This window comes from Giraffa tippelskirchi, chromosome 7 (genome assembly GCF_054371585.1).
Source record: "Giraffa tippelskirchi isolate mGirTip1 chromosome 7, T2T-mGirTip1v1.2.pri, whole genome shotgun sequence".
Classification (NCBI taxonomy): Eukaryota; Metazoa; Chordata; class Mammalia; order Artiodactyla; family Giraffidae; genus Giraffa; species Giraffa tippelskirchi.
Genome location: NC_137281.1, coordinates 10,402,689 through 10,421,137, shown reverse-complemented (window position 1 = coordinate 10,421,137; position 18,449 = coordinate 10,402,689). Strand labels below are relative to the sequence as shown.

Sequence of the window (18,449 nt, the reverse complement as noted above, 5' to 3'; positions counted from 1 at the left end):
GCTGGGAGAAGGGTATGAAGCAGGAGAGACCCCTGAGGGAAGATGACCACAGGGAGAGGGGGAAGGCTGTCCCCTGGGTTGGGAAGGGACTATAGCAGCTTGAGGTCCCCACCAGTCAGGGAAATTTGGAGGTGCAGGTGCTGAACAGCAAAATGCTTTGGGCCTAAGGCTTCAGTTTCATGCCCTACTTGATCCCACCACCACCAAGGAGGGGTGGAAGTGGAGGAGGTGGGTGGGCACAGGGAGGCAGATGGTCAGGTGAGGGATTAAGAGAATGGAGACTAACCTGACCCCCAACCCCTACCCCTCCACACCCCCGGCATCAATAAGGCCCCGGGCCAGGCCACGTCCTGTCCCCTGTGCTGTCCTCAGTGCCCGGAAAGGAACCTTCAGAGTGCCCCTCCGGACCCACCCCACCGCAAAGTTCATTCTGTCCCTCTTGGTCTTATTGGTGGCTCTCTTCATGGTTTTGGGTGGTAAAAGTGGAATGCGACACTGAGAATTTGAGGTTTGGAAGACTGAAGCTAGCACGGGGCCGGGGCACAGGCTTAGAGGATCCCTAAGAGCTCTGGAGCCCATTCTGTGTGCCGGTTCTCATATCGTCCACCAAGTGCCCCCGCATCTCCACCCGCCGAGGGCGGGTCTCAGGATTGTCTAGAGGCTGGTCCAGTGGGTGGCAAGCTGCCTAGGGGAACGCTAGCAACCGATGACGTATCACTCTCGCTCCTTCGGGATTGGATAGTTTGCTTTTACCGCCTAGAAAGGGCGGGGAGCCACTCCAGTCCTGAGAGGAAGGCAATTAACAGCATCGTGAACCCGATCTGGTCGCTCTGGTACCCTCCGCTGCATTCTAACGCCATGACACCCAGAAACACATTCAAGGATCTCCTTTTCCATCCCTGGAATCTCATCTTAAAGGCCTCCCATTATGGAAATGTTTGCACCCTTGCTCCTCTTCTGGGCACTGCCAGCCGCAGCCCAGGTGGCCCCAGGCCCCATCAGATTCCTTCCCATCATCAGAGGGGTACCGTGGTTCGGTCAAGTCATGAAGACAACACAGCGAGTCGTTAGCACCGTCGAACACAGAGAAGTTCCTCTGAAGGCCACGTAAGGATCCTTCCCAGGGCAAGGGAGAACTGGGGTGTATGGATTCAGAGACTAGGAGGTGGCAAAGTTCCTGTGGTCACACAGTTGGTTCTCAGATCTCAGTGTGCTCAGACTTGGGGGACTGGTTCCCTGATGCCTATCCAGCCATACTATAAAGATCGTTCTGGAGGATGGTGAAAAAACCCAAGCCTGAGGGGCAGGCAGACATAGGTCTACAGGCCGGCAAAGACTCACTATGCCCGATGTAATAATGAGCTTCAGTTTTCATGGGTTGACTCATCACCATGCAGGTGGTAGATCTTTTTACACTTTGAACTGATAACAAAGAGGGATTTGAAAGAGGGCATGGGCTAGAAACCGGAAAAGACTGACACAATCCCCAGTCTCCATATCGCAGCTTTTATGTCCCTTCCTCCAGGAAGCCCTCCTTGATTCCCAGGTTGGGTCAAGCACCTCCATCCCAGCCCTGTCCACTCTGGGTCATCTCTATCTTGCGATGGGTCTGTTCTATGCCCCACTGGACTCTGAACCCTGGGGGCAGGGACAGGATTTCATCAACACTGTGGACACAGGCATAGCCTGGCTCAGGACTAGGCATGGTACAAAGATTTAATATTTGGTGAAGAAATATGGTAAATCAGGGAGAAAAAAAACTAAAGTAATATATCATTTTTACCAACCCCCGCTGAGGCAGATACTATCACTGCTCCTATTTTGCAAGAGAAAGAAACTGAGGCACAGAAGGCTTAAAGTCACTTGCCAGACATCACAAAGCCCAAAGTGCATAGAGATGGGATTTGAACCCAGGTGGGGCTTCTAGGCACCATGTTCTACTCTGATTTCCTCCCCAAAGTCACCCTGCCTATCATATCAGCTGCAATTAAGCACATACACCCAACCTCAGCCTCACTGGCATCACATCCAGCATGTTAAAATGTGCACATGTCATTTTTTTTTAGTGTTTTTATTTTTGGTTGTGCTGGGTCTTTGTTGCTGCAAGCAGGCTTTCTCTAGTTGAAGTAAGCAGGAGTTACTCTTTCTTGCGGTATGTGGGCTTCTCATTGCAATGGATTCTCTTGTTGCGGAGCATGGGCTCTGGGTGCACGGGCTTCAGTAGTTGGGCACATGGGCTTAGCTGCTCCGAGACATGTGGAATCTTCCCGGACCAGGGATCGAACCCATGTCCCCTTCATTGGTAGGCGGATTCTTAACTACTCTAGCAACAAAGAAGTCCCCCATATCTTTTATTAGATAGAATTCCTATGAGGAGTTGCACTGCTCTTGCCTAGTTGGTATATGGGTATATCCTATAGCGATTTCATCAAAAAATTACTTTTAACTTGGTTTATTTAGAATTTTGGAATCAATCAAATGATTTCCTAAGCATGTTCCTAAATCCCCAGAAATCTCTCACATTAAAGACTCAGAAGACACACAGGGGGACTTCCCTAGTGGTCCAGTGGCTGGGACTCTGCACTCTCAATGTAGAAGACCCGGGTTCAAGCTCCAGTCAGGAAACTAGATCCCACATGCCGCAACTAAGACCTGGCGCAGCCAAATAAATAAATATATAAATATTTTTTAAAGATGAGTACACAACAGTGAAGAAGAACTAAAGAGCCTCTTGATGAAAGTGAAAGAGGGGAGTGAAAAAGTTGGCTTAAAGCTCAACGTTCAGAAAACTAAGATCATGGCATCTGGTCCCATCACTTCATGGGAAATAGATGGGGAAATAGTGGAAACAGTGTCAGACTTTATTTTTGGGGGCTCCAAAATCACTGCTGATGGTGATTGCAGCCATGAAATTAAAAGACGCTTACTCCTTGGAAGAAGGTTATGGCCAACCTAGATAGCATATTTAAAAGCAGAGACATTACTTTGCCAACAAAAGTCCATCTAGTCAAGGCTATGGTTTTTCCAGTGGTCATGTATGGATGTGAGAGTTGGACGGTGAAGAAAGCTGAGCGCCTCAGAATTGATGCTTTTGAACTGTGGTGTTGGAGAAGACTCTTGAGAGTCCCTTGGACTGCAAGGAGATCTAATCAATCCATCCTAAAGGAGATCAGTCCTGGGTGTTCATTGGAAGGACTGATGTTGAAGCTGAAACTCCAATACTTTGGCCACCTCATGCGAAGAGTTGACTCATTGGAAAAGACCCTGATGCTGGGAAGGATTGGGGGCAGGAGGAGAAGGGGACGACAGAGGATGAGATGGTTGGATGGCATCACTGACTCGATGCACATGGGTTTGGGTAAATTCTGGGAGTTGGTGATGGACAGAGAGGCCTGGCGTGCTGCAATTCATGGGGTCGCAAAGAGTCGGACACGACTGAGCGACTGAACTGAACTGAACTGACACAACTGAATCCCTTTGCTGCATACCTGAAACTAACATAATGTAAACAACCATACTTCTATTGAAAAAAAAAACAAACTTTTTTTTATATTGAGTAGGAAAAAGGATGAATGAAGCCACTTTGAAAAACAGTTTAGCAATTCCTCAAAAAGTAAATAGGTATTGTACATCAACTACACTTCAATTAAAAAAAAAAAGAATCACCTTGGGAATTTTTTTTTGTTTTGTTTGGTCCGAGGTTTAATGAAAATATTTCAGCGCAGCAGAAAACTTCAAACAGCTCTAAATTCACCCCAACTGTAGGCTGCTGAGTGACCTGCAGTTTGGACAGACTGCCAAAGTCCAAGAGCTTCAAGGTTTTCTTAGCGTCACGATCTACTTCAGCGATTTCCTCAGGCACATAATTCTCTCTTCCCTCTCCTGCCTTCTCCTGCAGCTGGATGGAGACACCCCTCACTGGGCCTCTCTGAATCCACTTCATCAGATGTGCAACATGACCTTTGATCTTGTTGCTGAGCTTCGTGCCAGAATCAGGGCTATGTCCTGGCCTACACGCTTGTTGGTATGGAAGTTGCTGCCCAGGCTGGTGTAGTACTTCTCAGTGATGACCAAGGGCCGCTTTCTTCACGGTTTTGGTGAAATCTTGGCCCATGTTGGTGGGTCCCTGGTAGAAGTGGGCGTTTTTAAAATTAAAAAAAAAAATACAAAAAACCCTGTTGTACATTATATGTGGGGGCTTCCCTGGTGGCTCAATAGTAAAGACTCTGCCTGGAATGCAAGAGATCCAGGTTTGATCCCTGGTTTGAGAAGATCCCCTGGAGAAGGAAATGGCAACCTACTCTCATCTGGGAAATCCCCTGGACAGAGGAGCCAGTGGGCTACAGGCCATGGGGTTGCAAAGAGTCTGACACAACTGAACATGCACACATTGCATGCACATTATATGAAAGTTATTATGAGAGTAAATCCTAAGAGTTCTCCTCACAAGAAATTTTCTTTTGCATTTCTTTAATTTTGTATCTATATGAAATGTAGGTGTTTAGGAATCTTTACATGATGTATGTAAGTCAAATCATTACGCCATATTCCTTAAACTTAGATAGTGCCGTATGTCCAGTTTATCTCAATAAAATTGGAAGAGGAAAAAAAAAAGTTAAACAAGGTTACCACGTGACCCAGCAATTGCATTCCTAGGTCTCTACCCAAAAGTACTACAAACAGGTTCACACAAAAACTTGTACACACCTCTTCACAGCACTTTTATTCATAATAGTCAAAAAAAGTGGAAAACAGCCAAAAAATACCTGCTAATTGATGAATGAATAAATAAATCCATATAGTGTATGTATATCTGTATATGTATATCCATACACAGTGGAATATCATTCAGCCATAAAATGGATGAAGGACTGGGAATTCCCTGGTGGTCCAGAGGTTAGGACACTAAGACCTCACTGCTGAGGGCCAGGGTTTGATCCTTGGTCAGGGAGTTAAAATTTCACAAGCTGCACTAAAAAAAAAAAAAAATCCAGGAGAGAAAAAAAAGGAACAAAGCATTGACACATCCTACAACATGGATAAACCATGAAAGAAGCCAACCACAAGAGACCTCATGTTATGATTCCATTCATATGAAATGTCCAGAATTGGGAAATCTAAAGAGACAGAGGATAAGATGGTTGGATGGCATCACCAACTCAATGGACATGTGTTTGAACAAACTCTGGGTGATGGTGACGGACAGGGAAGCCTGGCGTGCTGCAGTCCATGGGGTCGCAAAGAGTCGGACATGACTTGGCAACTGAACAACAACAAAGAGACAGAAAGCTGGTCAGTGGTTGCCCTGCCTTGGGGAGAAGGGGATAGAAGTGAGGGTTAAAGGGTGTGGGGTTTCCTTTTGGGTTATGAAATGTTCTCTAATTAGATAATGGTGATTGTTGCAAACTTTGCGAATGTACCAAAACTCATTGAATTGCGCACTGTATTTATTTATTTATTTTTGGCATCACCACACTGCATACAGGATCTTAGTTCCCCGACCAGGGATCAAACCCCAGTCCCCTGCAGGGAAGCGTGGAGTCTTCACCACTGGACCATCAGGGAAGTCTGAATTGTATACTCTAAAAGGGTGACTGTTATGGTATCTCAGTTTTTTATTATGTGTTTTCTTTTTCAAATATCTCAACTTTTATAATAAAATGAATAAATGGAGATCTTCCAGACGAAGGCAGAAAGTAGAGATGGAAGGGATATACCGATCTCTCTTCCACCCCTGATTTCCTCGCCACAACCCAGAGCAGCCAGGGAGGTGAGAGGTTAGGGATGATGGAAGGGAAGTGAATGTAGGATTTCATGGGACAGGGAGTGGAATCTGGGCTGAAGCAGAGACCCCGGAGTGGACAAAGTGGTTAGGGGTCTGGTGGTGGAACTGATGGTCTTGTGGACACAGAGGTTCAGGCTCAGAGATGCTCTCTGTCCCCAGACACACATGCTGAGATATCAGGGCTCACTGCTCCCATCCCCCACTCCCCCCTTGTGACCTCTCTGCCCCTCACCCCTCACCCACAGTTGTTTTTGAGCCACCCCTGAGGTCCACCCTGAACGACCTTCAGCCTGTTTCTGCCTTGGATGACAGAGATGGGCAAACATTGCAAGCAGGGAACAGCTCATGTCGACCTTGGAGCCCGGGCAGGGTCAGAGACCTTCCCCTCAGGCCCACCCATCCCTGGCCCCGCTTCCATCTGTCTCTTGCCCTCTGGGATTGGGGTGGGGGAAGTGAAGGCAGAGGTCATTTCTGGCTTGGTTAGACAGAGTGAAAGGGCTGGCTTCAAATTTACCACTTGCTAGCTGGGGAGCCCAACCCCCACAGCTTCAGTTTCTTCATCTGTAAAATTGGAATGAAAAAGATGCCCACTTCGCAGCACTGAGGTTAATTCAGTGAGTTAATGAGCTAAAGCCCCGATGGGTAGCGAGCATCAGGAAATGCAGGCTTAATAATTAGCAGCAAGGTTGACAGCATGGATTTGCAGAGTGCCTGGCATTGTTAGGGTAAGTTAGGTAAACGATATATTTTACTCTCCTGCATAGGCACATAGTTCATGACTCTGGTTTGTGGATGAAGAAACAGGCCCAGAGACATTAAGCAATATACACCAGGTCACACAGCAGGAAGGAGGTGGAGCCAGGCTCTGAACCCAACACCCCACTGCTTCCCCTAACACAATGCAAAGTGGGGTTTTTTTTCTTTTTTTTAAATCATGGTGAAACACGTGACATCAAGTTTACCATTTGAACCATTTTTTAGGTGTATGGTTCAGTGGCATTAAGTAGATACACAATCTTGTGCAACCATGATCTCTATCCATTTCCAGAATATTTTCATCATCCCAGTCAGAAACTATAGGAGATTTTATTTCACTTATTATTGTCAGTGGCTCAGACGGTGAAGAATCTGCCTGCAGTGCAGGAGACCGGGGTTCGATCCCTGGGTCGGGAAGATCCCCTGGAGGAGGGAATGGCTACCCACTCCAGTATTCTTGCCTGGGAAAATCCCATGGACAGAGGAGCCTGGCAGGCTACAGTCCATGGGGTCGCAAAAAGTTGGACACGACTGAGCAACTAACACACATTGTTAGTGAGGAACTCTAGGGAGCATTCATTGAGCACCTACTGTATGCCAGAGCCCACACGGGGCCCACTGGAATGGATGGCGTTCTGGAAGGCCTCCTGATCAGTTCTGTACAGTCATTCAGGTTGTGGCCAAAGTTCGATTGTCAGAGTGCATGTGTGTTTAGTCACTCAGTCATGTCCGACTCTGCTATCCCATGGACAGTAACCCGCCAGGCTCCTCTGTCCACGGGATTCTCTAGGCAAGAACACTGGAGTGGGTTGCCATTTCCTCCTCCAGGGATTGTTGGAAGCACCACATAAAAACACAGGATGTCTGGTTAGATTTGGGTTTCAGATACACAACCAATAAATTTTAGTATACTTCCCAAATACTGCGTGGGACATATTTATACGAAAAAAAAGATTCATTATTTCTCTGAAATTCAAATGTCACTGGGGGTCCCGTATTTTATCTGGCACCCTTAGACCAAAGAATCCAGCCCGTGGTTTCTTGGCTAAGTTGTGCGCCTTGGCTCACAACTCAGTCCTCCGGAAGAAAAAGGCTCATTTTTTTTCTGTCTGGTGTTTGACCGAAGCCTGATGTTGACAACCTCCCACTAAGCTCTCTCTCACAGGGCCTCTTGGCTTTCATGCGGACTCTGGGAGGCAGACACTTACAGCTATCCCCATTTTACAGGTGGAAACATTGAGCCCAGAGAAGGGAATATATTCACCCTGGTCAAGCAGTGAAGGTGTGTCTGACCCTGTAGCCCAGTGGCCAAGGTATCTCAGAGACAAAAGAAAGAATAGACAACTGTGATCTGTGAGCACCTATGTTGCCAGCTTCCACACTAAGAATTTCTCTTAGGATGTCCCCGGGGGTTCAGTGGTTAAGACTCCGAACTTCCAATGCAGAGGGTGTGGGTTGGATCCCTGGTCCAAGAACTAAGATCCCACATGCCACAGAGTGCGACCAAATAAAATAAAAATTTTAATTTTGCAAACTTAAAATATCTAATTTCCCTTGTTATCACATCATTTAATTTATGTCCTAAAGTACGGATTGTGGGCCTATTTTACAGAGGAGGAAACCGAGGCCCCAAAGAGGAGCTGTTACAAGATGTGGAGCCAGGATTTGAACCCAGTTCAGCACAGGAGGCCAAAGAAACTTCTATCTTTCCCTGTCAGGTTAGGGTGGTGGGAGGGTAGGAAGGAGGCCAGCAGGGGCGGGCATGGCCTGTGACTGTCATTGTCACCTGGGCCCCTCTCTCTCTGAAGTCCCTGCCAAGGGGCGTGGGGAGGCGGCCAGGGGAGGGCTCTGCTCAGTGCAGCCTGCCCCTCCCCCAGCCCGGAGAGCTGAGCACTGAGGGACAGAGGCCCCCAGAAATGTCGTTCCCTGGACGCAGGCCTCAGGCCCTGGCCTCCCTCTGCTTCTGCGTTCTGGTCCTGGCCTGTGTCGTGGGTGAGGAAGAGCCAGGGGTGGGGTATGGGGACCCCGCAGCAGCCTGGGGTGTGAGTGTGAGCGACTGCGAGGCATGCAGATCTGTGTGCGTGTCTGGGAGTCGGTGTCAGGGGTGGCCATGTGTGAAAAGTGTGTACACGGGGTTGGTACAGATGACACTGGTCATGAATTTGCACGTGTGTGTGTGTCAGCAAAAGAGTATGCAGGCAAGGTAAACGTGTGAATGTGTGAACATGCATTTGAATCCTTGCGGGCACATGTGTGTCTTTAGGGGGTATTTATGCAAAAGATTTGAGGGTTAGTGGGTGGGAGAGTGTCTGTGTGTACTGCTGTGTGAGTATGTCTGGGTTCTGCATGTGCAGTTCTTAAGTTTTGTTGTTTTGGCCGTGCCACAAGGCATGTGGGATCTTAGTTCCCCGAGCAGGGATGGAACCCATGCCCCCTGTATTCGAAGCGCAGAGTCTTAACCACTGGACTAAGTAATGAAGTCCCTCTGAACATGCATTTAAAATATCACTACAGTGCCTCCGATGTGCCGGAAACTGGTTCTCCGTGTTAACCCTGAACTCTCACAATAATCCTATAAGCTAGGTCCTGTCCTGAGCCCATTCTACAGAAGGGGAGACTGAGTTTTGAAGAGGTTAAGTTGTTGGCCAAGAACACCCCACTGGTCGCGTGGGTGCTTCTGTACATGCCTGTAAACATGTACCCATGTGATGGCTGGTCTCTGTAGGTGAGGCTTTGCCCAGGTGCGGAAGTGCTGGACAGACAGGTGTATGTGATTCCTGGTAGAACCCCTGGCCTACCAGCCTGACACAGGGCTTTGCCAACCTCCATCCCTGGGGACATCCCTCACTGCCCACGGAGGTCGTTCAGACTGTGTGGGTGGGGTCACAGGAGAATAGAGGAGGCAGCAGGATCAGCTAGTGAGGGAGGCATGGGGGCCAAGGGTTACAGACTGCGGGAGGGAACCACAGGCAGATGGAAGGCTGATGGGGGTCATGAGCACAGCGGGTGAAAGGAGATGACCTATGGCTGAAGGGGGGCGAGGGGTCAGAGGAACATAGAAGGCGGTGAGAGGACTGCCAAGGGGACACCAGGAGTGACAGTGACCGCGAGCATGGGGGGAAAGGGAGAGGGACAGGTTCAGGGGCCCAGTCATCTAGGTTGTCCTCTGGTCCCATCTAGCATGCCAGCAAGAAGGGCCTGAGGGGACTCTGAGCCCCCCGCCAGCGCCAGCCAGGAGTTCCTGGAGCCTGGTTCCAGGCAAGGTGAAGGAGTGGGTGGAGCTGCTGGTGAACAGAATCAGAGAGAAGTGGAAGTGGTTCTGGTGAGTGTGCGCAGAAGGGGGCTGGGGGCCTGGTTCTCAGAGGGGGGGCCGGGCTAGCGGGCCTGGACTCCTGGGTCTGAGGGAGGAGGGGCTGGGGGTCTGGATCCTGGGTCTGAGGGAGGAGGGGCTGGGGTCTGGACTCCAGGGTCTGGGGTAGGAGGGTCTGTGCCCAAACTCATGGGTTCCCAGGAGCAGGACGGGGTGGGGGCAGGGCTGTGATGCTGGGTCTGAGCAGGGTGGAGGGTAAGTGTTGAGCGCAGGGGCTCCTGGGTCAGAAGGAGGAATGGGTGAACAGAGCAGAAGTCTTGGAGGGTATCTGCGGTCTCCACTGTGACATCCCCTCCCTTCCAGGGGCCCCAGGGCCTTCCAGGGCTTCATGGAGACCTACTACAATGACCACCTGAAGGACCTGGGTTCTCGTGCCCAGGCCTGGCTCCGCAGTTCCAAGGATAGCCTCCTGAACAAGGCCCACAGTCTGTGTCCCCAGCTGCTCTGCAGGCCCAGCGACCAAAATTAAAGCGTCACACCCTCTGCAATAAACAAGTTCTCCTGTGTGTGTCCCTGTCCCAGTCCCTCCTGGACTCGTCAGAGATAACCCCCCATCCCCCTCCAGAGGTTAAGGGGTGGAGAAAGTGACACGTGGCAAAGGAGCAACAGTGGGGGTGGGGGTGGGGAGGGGAAGGACTGGGAGGCCTGGAGGGATGACCCCACCCTGCCCCCAGTGCTAGACCCACCACTGCCAGCTTATGGGGGGCAGAGGACTTCAGGCTTCTCGGTTTGGGCTGGAGGATGAAGGCTGGAGAGTAGTTAGCAAGCCCCCCACCCCTGCCAGCTGGCCCTCCTTCAGAGCTCTGCCTTCCACTCCCACTCCCATGCGATGGAGACCCCAGATCTGATGCCTGGTGGGTACCCAGAACCCCCGACCCCTCCACAGCCCCCCATTCAACCTGTCTCCCTCTCTGTCCCCATGCCACCTCCCCCCAACTCTCTCCCTCCCACCCCCTCAGTCCTGTTGGCCAGGACTTTGGCCGAGGTGTCGAGGTGGGGGTGGAGGGGTGGATCTCAAGAGCTATAAAGCCTTTCTCTGCCCATTTGGAGCTGCTAAGGACAGCCGCCAGACTCTGGTAAGAGAGGGGACAGAAATGGGGGGCGGCGGACAGCAGGAGTGGGCCAAGATTGTTAGATCAGAAACTGCAAAAGTCAAGATTTTCGATTCCAGGGAACTCCCTGGCCATCCAGTGGTTAAGACTCCGACCTCCCAATGCAGGAGGCACGAGTTTGATCCCTGCTTGGGGAACTAGGATCCCGCATGCTGCTTGGCTCAGCCTTGAAAAAAAAAAATTAGTTCCAGTTTTAGAATCATGGAATTTAGGGACTACTCTGGTGGTCCAGTGGTTAGGACTGGGCACTTTCATTGCTGGGAGCCTGGGTTCCGTGCCAGGTGTGAGAACTTAAATCTCTCAAGCCGAGCATGTGGCATGGCTGTGGTTAAAAAAAAAAAAAAAAAAAGAATCGGTTAAAAAAAAAAAAAGAATCATGGAATTTAAAAACTGTAGGATGTCTGTGTGTGCTGATCCTTCTCACGTCAGATGTCAACCTCCACGCCGCAGTCTCTGAAAAGTGGAGGGGGATGTGATAGGTGGAGGGGGATGTGATGGACTGAGCCCTGTTGTCCCTGAGAGTGACTCCCTCCCAGGGTTGGGACCAAGATGACTTAGGAATGTGGGTAGATCAGGGCCCAGAGCAGAGGAAACTCACTCATCCAAGTGGTGGCTCTTAACCCAGACTGTGGCACCTGGCCCTGTACTGACTGGGACTTAACATAAATGTCACCCCACTGCTGAGGCTTTCCCAGGCTACACAGCACACCCTCTGCATTCCAGAGCACTTATCAGAGAGAGACAGGCGCTACACTTCATTCATTTGATGTTTGCTCCTTGCATTTCTCTCTCCTGTTGGCTTCCTGAGGGCAAGGGCCACTGTGTTCACGGCTGGGCCCAGAACTGCACCTGGCATGCAGTAGGTGCTGAAGAAACGCTTCTTGAATGAATGAATGTTAGAATTAAGATGTTGTGGGGAATTCTCTGGCAGTCCAGTGGTTAGGACTTGGTGCTTTCACTGCTGGGCCTGGGTTCAGTCCCTAGTCAGGGGAACTAAGATCCCACAAGCCATGCAGTGCAATGAAAAAAAAAAAAAAAGAATTAAGATGTTACAATCAGCAAGCAGGAGTAGCATCATAGATTATTAGGAAGTGAGGCTCAACTCATTAGGAACTTGACTGAGGCGGGAAGGAAGGGGAGAGGGCGTCCTAGGCCAGTATCCCTGAGGCCTGGAGACCCCAAGACCAGATGTCTCCTGTGGCCCTGCCCCTACCTGCCTCAGTGTTCCAGGTCTCCTGACGCCATGGGCACAAGATACTTCCTGGTCGGGTTTCTCATCCTCCTGGTATTGGGATTCGGTGAGTGGGGTCTGTAGGGGAGGTGAGGATGCCAGGAGGCGGAGGAGCCCCCTAGCATCCTCCCAGTCCTGTTCTTGTCCCGCCTTGCCCCTGTCCATTCCTCTCCTTCCCCCTTTTCATTCTCCCCCTGCGGCAGGCCCCTCAGCTACCCTATAGCACTCTTCTTCTGCAGAGGCCCAAGGGGCCCATGTTCCCCAGCAAGACCAGACCTCCAGCCCTGCCCTGCTCACCCAGATGCAGGAGTCACTCTTAGGTTACTGGGATACAGCCAAGGAAGCCGCCCAGAAGTTGTACAAGAAGACATACCTGCCCACCATGGATGAGAAAATCAGGTATCACCCGCCTCTGACCCACACCCCAGGAGCCTGAGTTCCAGACCCCAGCCCCTTCTCCCTCACACTCAGGAGTCCAGGTTCAAACCTGTAATCTCTCAAAGCCCAGGTATCCCAGCTCCCAATACCTAGCTCTGGGATTCTGGGAGCCCATCCTTGTCCTACTTAGGGATCCACAGCTTTGGCTCCTAGTCACTGTTTCCAACAGGACACGTGATTCTGGGCCCCCAGCCCCTCCTCCCTCAGTCCTTCTGTCCTTTCTCCCTAGGGACATATACAGCAAAAGCACGGCGGCTGTGACCACCTATGCAGGGATTATTACTGACCAGGTCTTTTCTATGCTGTCAGGAGAAGATTAACAGCTGGGCCCCCAATCTCGGGGGAGTCCAGGCTCCAGCAACCCCCTGGGTCCCCTGATCTACACCCTTCCCCACTTCCTTGCAACTCTCAGCATCCTGTTCCCAATTCTAGCCTGACTTATCAACAATAATAATAAAGCCAAGTTTATTCTTTTCGATGTCGTCACTTTTCTGAGACCTCAGGGTCCAAGATGGAGGAGCTGATGCCTGCCAGCCAACATTTATTGAGCACCTATTCTATGTATATCTCCCTAACCTGATCAGTGGAAATAAAGAGATGAATAATAATAATGAATAATCATAACAACAATAATTAGAGACTGACCTTCACCGAGGTCTGGCTTTCTCATCCATTTTTTTTGGCCATGCCATGTGGCACGTGGAATCTAGTTCCCTGACCAGGGATCAAACCTGTGCCATCTGCTGTGGCAGCACAGAGCCTGAACCAGTGGACCAACAGGGAAGTCCCAGCTTTCTCGTTTGTAAAATGATAACTGAATCAGTTTAGTTCAGTAGCTCAGTCATGTCTGACTCTGTGACTCCATGGACTGCAGCACACCAGGCCTCCCTGTCCACTGCCAACTCTCAGAGTTTACTCAAACTCGCATCCATTGAGTTGGTGATGCCACCCAACCATCTCATCCTCTGTCGTCTCCTTCTCCTCCTGCCTTCAATCTTTCCCAGCATCAGGTAAATGAATACAGCTTACTTACAGTGGCCTCTGACTGTGTCTGTGGCCTGGACTGACACTTTTAAAAAATTAATTTATTTTTAAGTGAAGGATAATTACTTCGCAATATTGTGTTGGTTTCTGCCATTCATCAACATGAATCACTGGGCTGACACTTTAAATATGCCGTCACAGAGAGGTGTTCAGAGGCCCTGTGGCAGAGGGGAGAGTGGTGCCCATGAGTCATTGCTGAGTGTGGGAAGGCAGTGCCCAGGTTGGCTGCCACCCAAGAGGGCAGATCTGTGAAAGCTGTGTTCTGTGTCAGTTCCTATACATTTGCCCCACCCCCCATCCAGGCGCTGGAGACACAGCAGGAAAAAAGACAGCCCTGCCTTCATCAGTTCAGTTCAGTCGCTCAGTTGTGTTCAACTCTTTGCGACCCCATGATCTGCAGCACGCCAGGCTTACCTGTCCATCACCAACTCCCGGAACTTGCTCAAATTCATATCCAACTTGGTGATGCCATCCAACAATCTCATCCTCTGTCGTCCTCTTCTCCTCCTGCCCCCAGTCCTTCCCAGCATTAGGGTCTTTTCCAATGAGTCAATTCTTTGCATCAGGTGGCCAAAGTATTGGAGTTTCAGCTTCAGCATCAGTCCTTCCAATGAATATTCAGGACTGATTTCCTTTAGGATTGACTGGTTTGATCTCCTTGCCTTCACATGGCCCCTCAAAAAGGTACTGATTGGATCCTGATCTAGCTTCATACGGTTTTACTGATTACAGCTTGGCAGTATGCTTTTTTAGCTCTTCTTATTAGCAATAGTAATAATGTTTCCTGAGCTCCTATTCAGGACCAGAAGCTCTGTTCCATCCTGAGCCACAAATAGAGAGGTGGAGGGGATGGGGTGGGAGGCACAGAGGACCCATGGAGAAGATAACTTCAGACAGCAAGACAGGTGATGAAGAAAAGGCGAAAGAGTGAGGAAAGAGTTCAAGATCTAGGTGTAGCCACCTTGGATAGGGGTCACAGGGAGCGTACTCTAAAGGACACAGCTGGGCTGGTCATTGTGGAGTCACAATGAAGTGTGGTAAGCACAATTGTTGATGGAAAGTAGGGCGAGGGGAGGGGAGTATTCACTTGGCTCCCAGCTCTGAGAGGATGGAAGAGGGTATCTGGGCAGTGGGGAATTACCGGCCAAAAGCACAGGGGGTGAATTAAGAGCAGAGGCCCTGCAGTCTGAGGGAGGACAGTGCTGGGGCCCATGAGTGGAGGGGGCGAAGGGCCTGGACTCCTGCATCTGGAAGGAGTAGAGAGTGGGTCCTGTGCCCCCAAGTCCCATTGGTTGGGCTACCGGCCTTTGAGGATGCACGGCCTGTAGTCTGCTAATAGACTTGACATGAACTTCTGGCCAGCCTTTTCAGCTCTCTTGGGGCAGTTTTCCCAGTCCTGGGGCTGGGCAGCTGTGAGTCCAGCAGAAAACAGGGGCCTTGGGGAGAGGTTGTGGGAAATGCCCCCAAAGTCCCCAGGGCCTGGGAAGAACTGAAGCTGCCAAGCCCAATGGGTGATGGGGCAGGGGGGGACCCTGGATGAACAATCCCTGCTCTGTCCACTTATTTCCCACAGACTCAAGCCAAACCAAACCACTGCCCAGGCTAGTTCTGCTTCCAACCAATCCTGGTGTACTTCCCAGACTCCTCCTTCCTTTCTCAGGCACCCGCCCCCCCATCCCATTCCCTTCAGGACTCCAGGAGTCGAGGCCCCCAAACTCTTCCTCTCCCAGAATTCAGGACCCTCAATCCGTTCTCCTTGGGGACCCAGAAGTTCAGGTCCCCAGGTCCCTTAGAATCTGAAATCTTAGCCTCTAGTTGGTATCAGGCGTCCCCTAGTGGAGCACAGAATGGGTCTGATCGGTGATTCATTTAACAGGAATGGAAGTATTTACTTGGTCATTCAGTGGACATGGGGGACGGCTTTATAAGGGCCCCATTTGAGGTCACAGTGTAGCTCAGAGCCCCTGGTGTTGCAACAGATCAGGACTCTGAAGTATATGAGGATGTTGGGACATCTAGAGCTGAAGGCAGAGATAGGGTTAACAGTGAAACTGGTGAAGATGAAGCTTCAAGACTCCTCACTTGCCTGGGCTTTCTTTGGTTCTCTATTTAAATTTGTACACGTGATTTTGCACTTTTAAAAAAGAGGTTCACAGGTAATTTCCTGGTGGTCCAGTGGTTAAGAATTTGTCTTCCAATGCAGGGGACGTGCGTTTGATCCCTGGTGGGGGAACTAAGATCCCACATGCCTCAGGGCAACTAAGCCCATGTGCCACAACTAGAGAGAAGTCTGTGCCACAGTGACGATCCCAGGTGTGGCAAATAAGACTCACAGTGAAAAAAGAAGCCCACAAAATCTCCATCTGCCCATCTTCTCGGAGAAGGCAATGGCACCCCACTCCGGTACTCTTGCCTGGAAAATCCCATGCACGGAGGAACCTGGTAGGCTGCAGTCCATGGGGCTGCTAAGAGTCGGACACGACTGAGCAACTTCACTTTTACTTTTCACTTTCATGCATTGGAGAAGGAAATGGCAACCCACTCCAGTGTTCTTGCCTGGAGAATCCCAGGGACAGGGGAGCCTGGTGGGCTGCCATCTATGGGGCCGCACAGAGTCGGACACGACTGAAGCGACTTAGCAGCAGCAGCAGCAGCCCATCTTCTGGGAGACTTCATCAGTATGTTCATTCCATCTCTAGACTTGACAACTAGGCCTACAATTTCACAGAATCATTACTATCGTTAGTATCTGTACTAGAAGGGGACAAGGCAAGAAGTTTTCTAAGGTTTCTTCTTGTCCTTGTGTTGGTTCACAGAGGTTAAGTCATTTACTTTCTGCACTCGAGAGTTTCATTCTTTCACTCAGCAGTCATGCCCTGGGACAGGGCTGGAGACACATGACCATGACCATCCGGTGGCCATAACCAAGACACACCCACTTCTGTTAGTGATGACACAAAGTGGGCAGGGACGGGGTGGGGAGTCCAGGGATACAGGAGGAGTGGGAGGCCATGCCCCACCCAGTCTGGGAGCTCAGGAGGGTTTCCTGGAGGAGGGATAATACTTTTGAGCTGAGGCCTCGAGGAAAGTGGAGCATGTAGTTAGTAAAATGTTAAATAAATATTTAAAATATCTCAATGCAAAGCCTGCTCTCCTTTCCTGACCATATGTAAAGTTCATAACCACAGTGCTTGATACTCATCACTTACTAAGCCCCAGTGGTCATGTATGGATGTGAGAGTTGGACTATAAAGAAAGCTGAACATAGAAGAATTGATGCTTTTGAACTGTGGTGTTGGAGAAGACTTTTGAGAGTCCCTTGGGCTGCAAGGAGATCCAACCAGTCCATCGTAAAGGAGATCAGTCCTGGGTGTTCATTGGAAGGACTGATGTTGAAGCTGAAACTCCAATACTTTGGCCACCTGATGGGAAGAGTCAACTCATTGGAAAAGACACTGATGCTGGGAAAGATTGAGGGCAGGAGGAGAAGGGGACGACAGAGGATGAGATGGTTGGATGGCATCACCGACTCAATGGACATGGGTCTAGGTGGCCTCCGGGAGTTGGTGAGGGGCAGGGAGGCCTGGCGTGCTGCGGTTCATGGGGTTGCAAAGAGTTGGACACGACTGAGCGACTGAACTGAACTGAACTGAAGACTAAATGAGGACGGGGCCAGGTGCTTTACATTCCGAGGAAAAAAATGAAGTCCAAAGAGATAGGTCACTTGTCCGCAATCATTTAGCCGCTCCGCAGCACAGCCAGGGTTTGAACCCAGGTCAGACTTCCACCCAATTCACTGGTGAAGGTTTCACAACTGCTAAGTCTTCTGTCCTCTCTGGGCCTCTATTATTCTTTCCTTGGGCCAAGGGTCTCTCAACACGCATCCGGAGCTGTAGCAAGCTATTGAAAAAGCATGGAGTTCTTTGAGCCCTTGAAGCGGAGTCTACAGCGGCGCGCTTCGCTGGAATGCGAAGACCACGAGGGCAACGTGCCTGCGCACTAAACTAGGCAGCCCCGAGGCTTAGGGAGGGGCCGAGAGGGTCCAATTAGGAAGTGTGGTGGCGAGAGGACGCTGAAATAGTAACTAAGTGCACAGGGCTATAACCTAGGGAGACTTGTCAGAGGAAAAGAAGAGAGGTCAGAAAGCGAGGCCATCGACCAAAAGTCCTGTCTTCCGAGTCTTGGGTTCGGAGGCCAGGAGAGTTCCTTTTACGCAGAAGGGGTGTGGTTCAAGCGGAGCGGTTCTACGCGTTACGGTGGCCGGGAAAGCTCATGAATGTTGAAACCGAAAGGTTTTAAAGAATCCGCGGGGCGAAGCGGACAGAATGACCCAGGAGGCTCACACAACTGAAAGGGGCGGGGTTACGCGAGAGGGGCAGAAAGAAGGGAGGCTGTGGCAAGCGTACATGTTCGCCAGGAAAGTCCTGGGAGTTAGGGGCACGCAAGGTGTCTACTGTTTTCTGTTGTTTAGTCGCTAAGTCGCGTCTGACTCTTTGCGACCCCATGGACTGTATGGCCCGCCAAGCTTCTCTACCCATGGGATTGCCCAGGCAAGAATACTGGAGCACGTTGCCATTTCCTTCTCCAGGGGAATCTTCCCTACCCAGGGAATCGAACCAGCCTCTCCTACTTGGCAGGCGGATTCTTTACCACTGAGCTACCTGGGAAGCCCGAGGGTAGCTACTAGGTAAAACAAACAGGACGCGGGAGGAC

The 18,449-nt window shown here is 50.4% G+C and overlaps 2 protein-coding genes, 1 long non-coding RNA gene and 1 pseudogene across 3 annotated transcripts in view; 2 read left to right on the top strand and 2 right to left on the bottom strand.

Annotated features, from left to right (window-relative positions):
* Nucleotides 1-14,704, bottom strand: part of LOC145515436 (uncharacterized) — a 29,483-nt gene extending 14,779 nt beyond the window's left edge. The window contains exon 1 of the long non-coding RNA XR_014060886.1: nucleotides 14,151-14,704. This is a non-coding gene — a long non-coding RNA (uncharacterized LOC145515436). The remainder of the gene's footprint in view (nucleotides 1-14,150) is intronic.
* LOC145512381 (small ribosomal subunit protein eS17 pseudogene) lies at nucleotides 1,365-4,114 on the bottom strand (annotated as a pseudogene).
* APOC4 (apolipoprotein C4) lies at nucleotides 8,458-10,403 on the top strand. The gene is made up of 3 exons (XM_081515815.1): nucleotides 8,458-8,533; nucleotides 9,722-9,863; nucleotides 10,215-10,403. Exons 1-3 carry the CDS (start codon nucleotides 8,458-8,460, stop codon nucleotides 10,378-10,380), a joined length of 384 nt encoding a protein of 127 aa, XP_081371941.1. The 3' UTR covers nucleotides 10,381-10,403.
* Nucleotides 12,267-13,012, top strand: APOC2 (apolipoprotein C2). The gene is made up of 3 exons (XM_081515816.1): nucleotides 12,267-12,321; nucleotides 12,494-12,653; nucleotides 12,922-13,012. The coding sequence occupies exons 1-3, from the start codon at nucleotides 12,267-12,269 to the stop codon at nucleotides 13,010-13,012; spliced, it is 306 nt and encodes a 101-aa protein (XP_081371942.1).
* Nucleotides 14,705-18,449: the final 3,745 nt, after the last annotated feature.

What these genes read in the sequence shown, in the direction of transcription:
- APOC4 (XM_081515815.1), top strand. Translation starts at nt 8,458, where the DNA reads ATGTCGTTCCCTGGACGCAGGCCTCAGGCCCTGGCCTCCCTCTGCTTC. An exon ending in GGTCCTGGCCTGTGTCGTGG is followed by an intron (nt 8,534 to 9,721) that starts GTGAGGAAGAGC and finishes GGTCCCATCTAG; the next exon opens with CATGCCAGCAAGAAGGGCCT. An exon ending in GAGAAGTGGAAGTGGTTCTG is followed by an intron (nt 9,864 to 10,214) that starts GTGAGTGTGCGC and finishes CCTCCCTTCCAG; the next exon opens with GGGCCCCAGGGCCTTCCAGG.
- APOC2 (XM_081515816.1), top strand. Translation starts at nt 12,267, where the DNA reads ATGGGCACAAGATACTTCCTGGTCGGGTTTCTCATCCTCCTGGTATTG. An exon ending in CCTCCTGGTATTGGGATTCG is followed by an intron (nt 12,322 to 12,493) that starts GTGAGTGGGGTC and finishes CTTCTTCTGCAG; the next exon opens with AGGCCCAAGGGGCCCATGTT. An exon ending in ACCATGGATGAGAAAATCAG is followed by an intron (nt 12,654 to 12,921) that starts GTATCACCCGCC and finishes CTTTCTCCCTAG; the next exon opens with GGACATATACAGCAAAAGCA.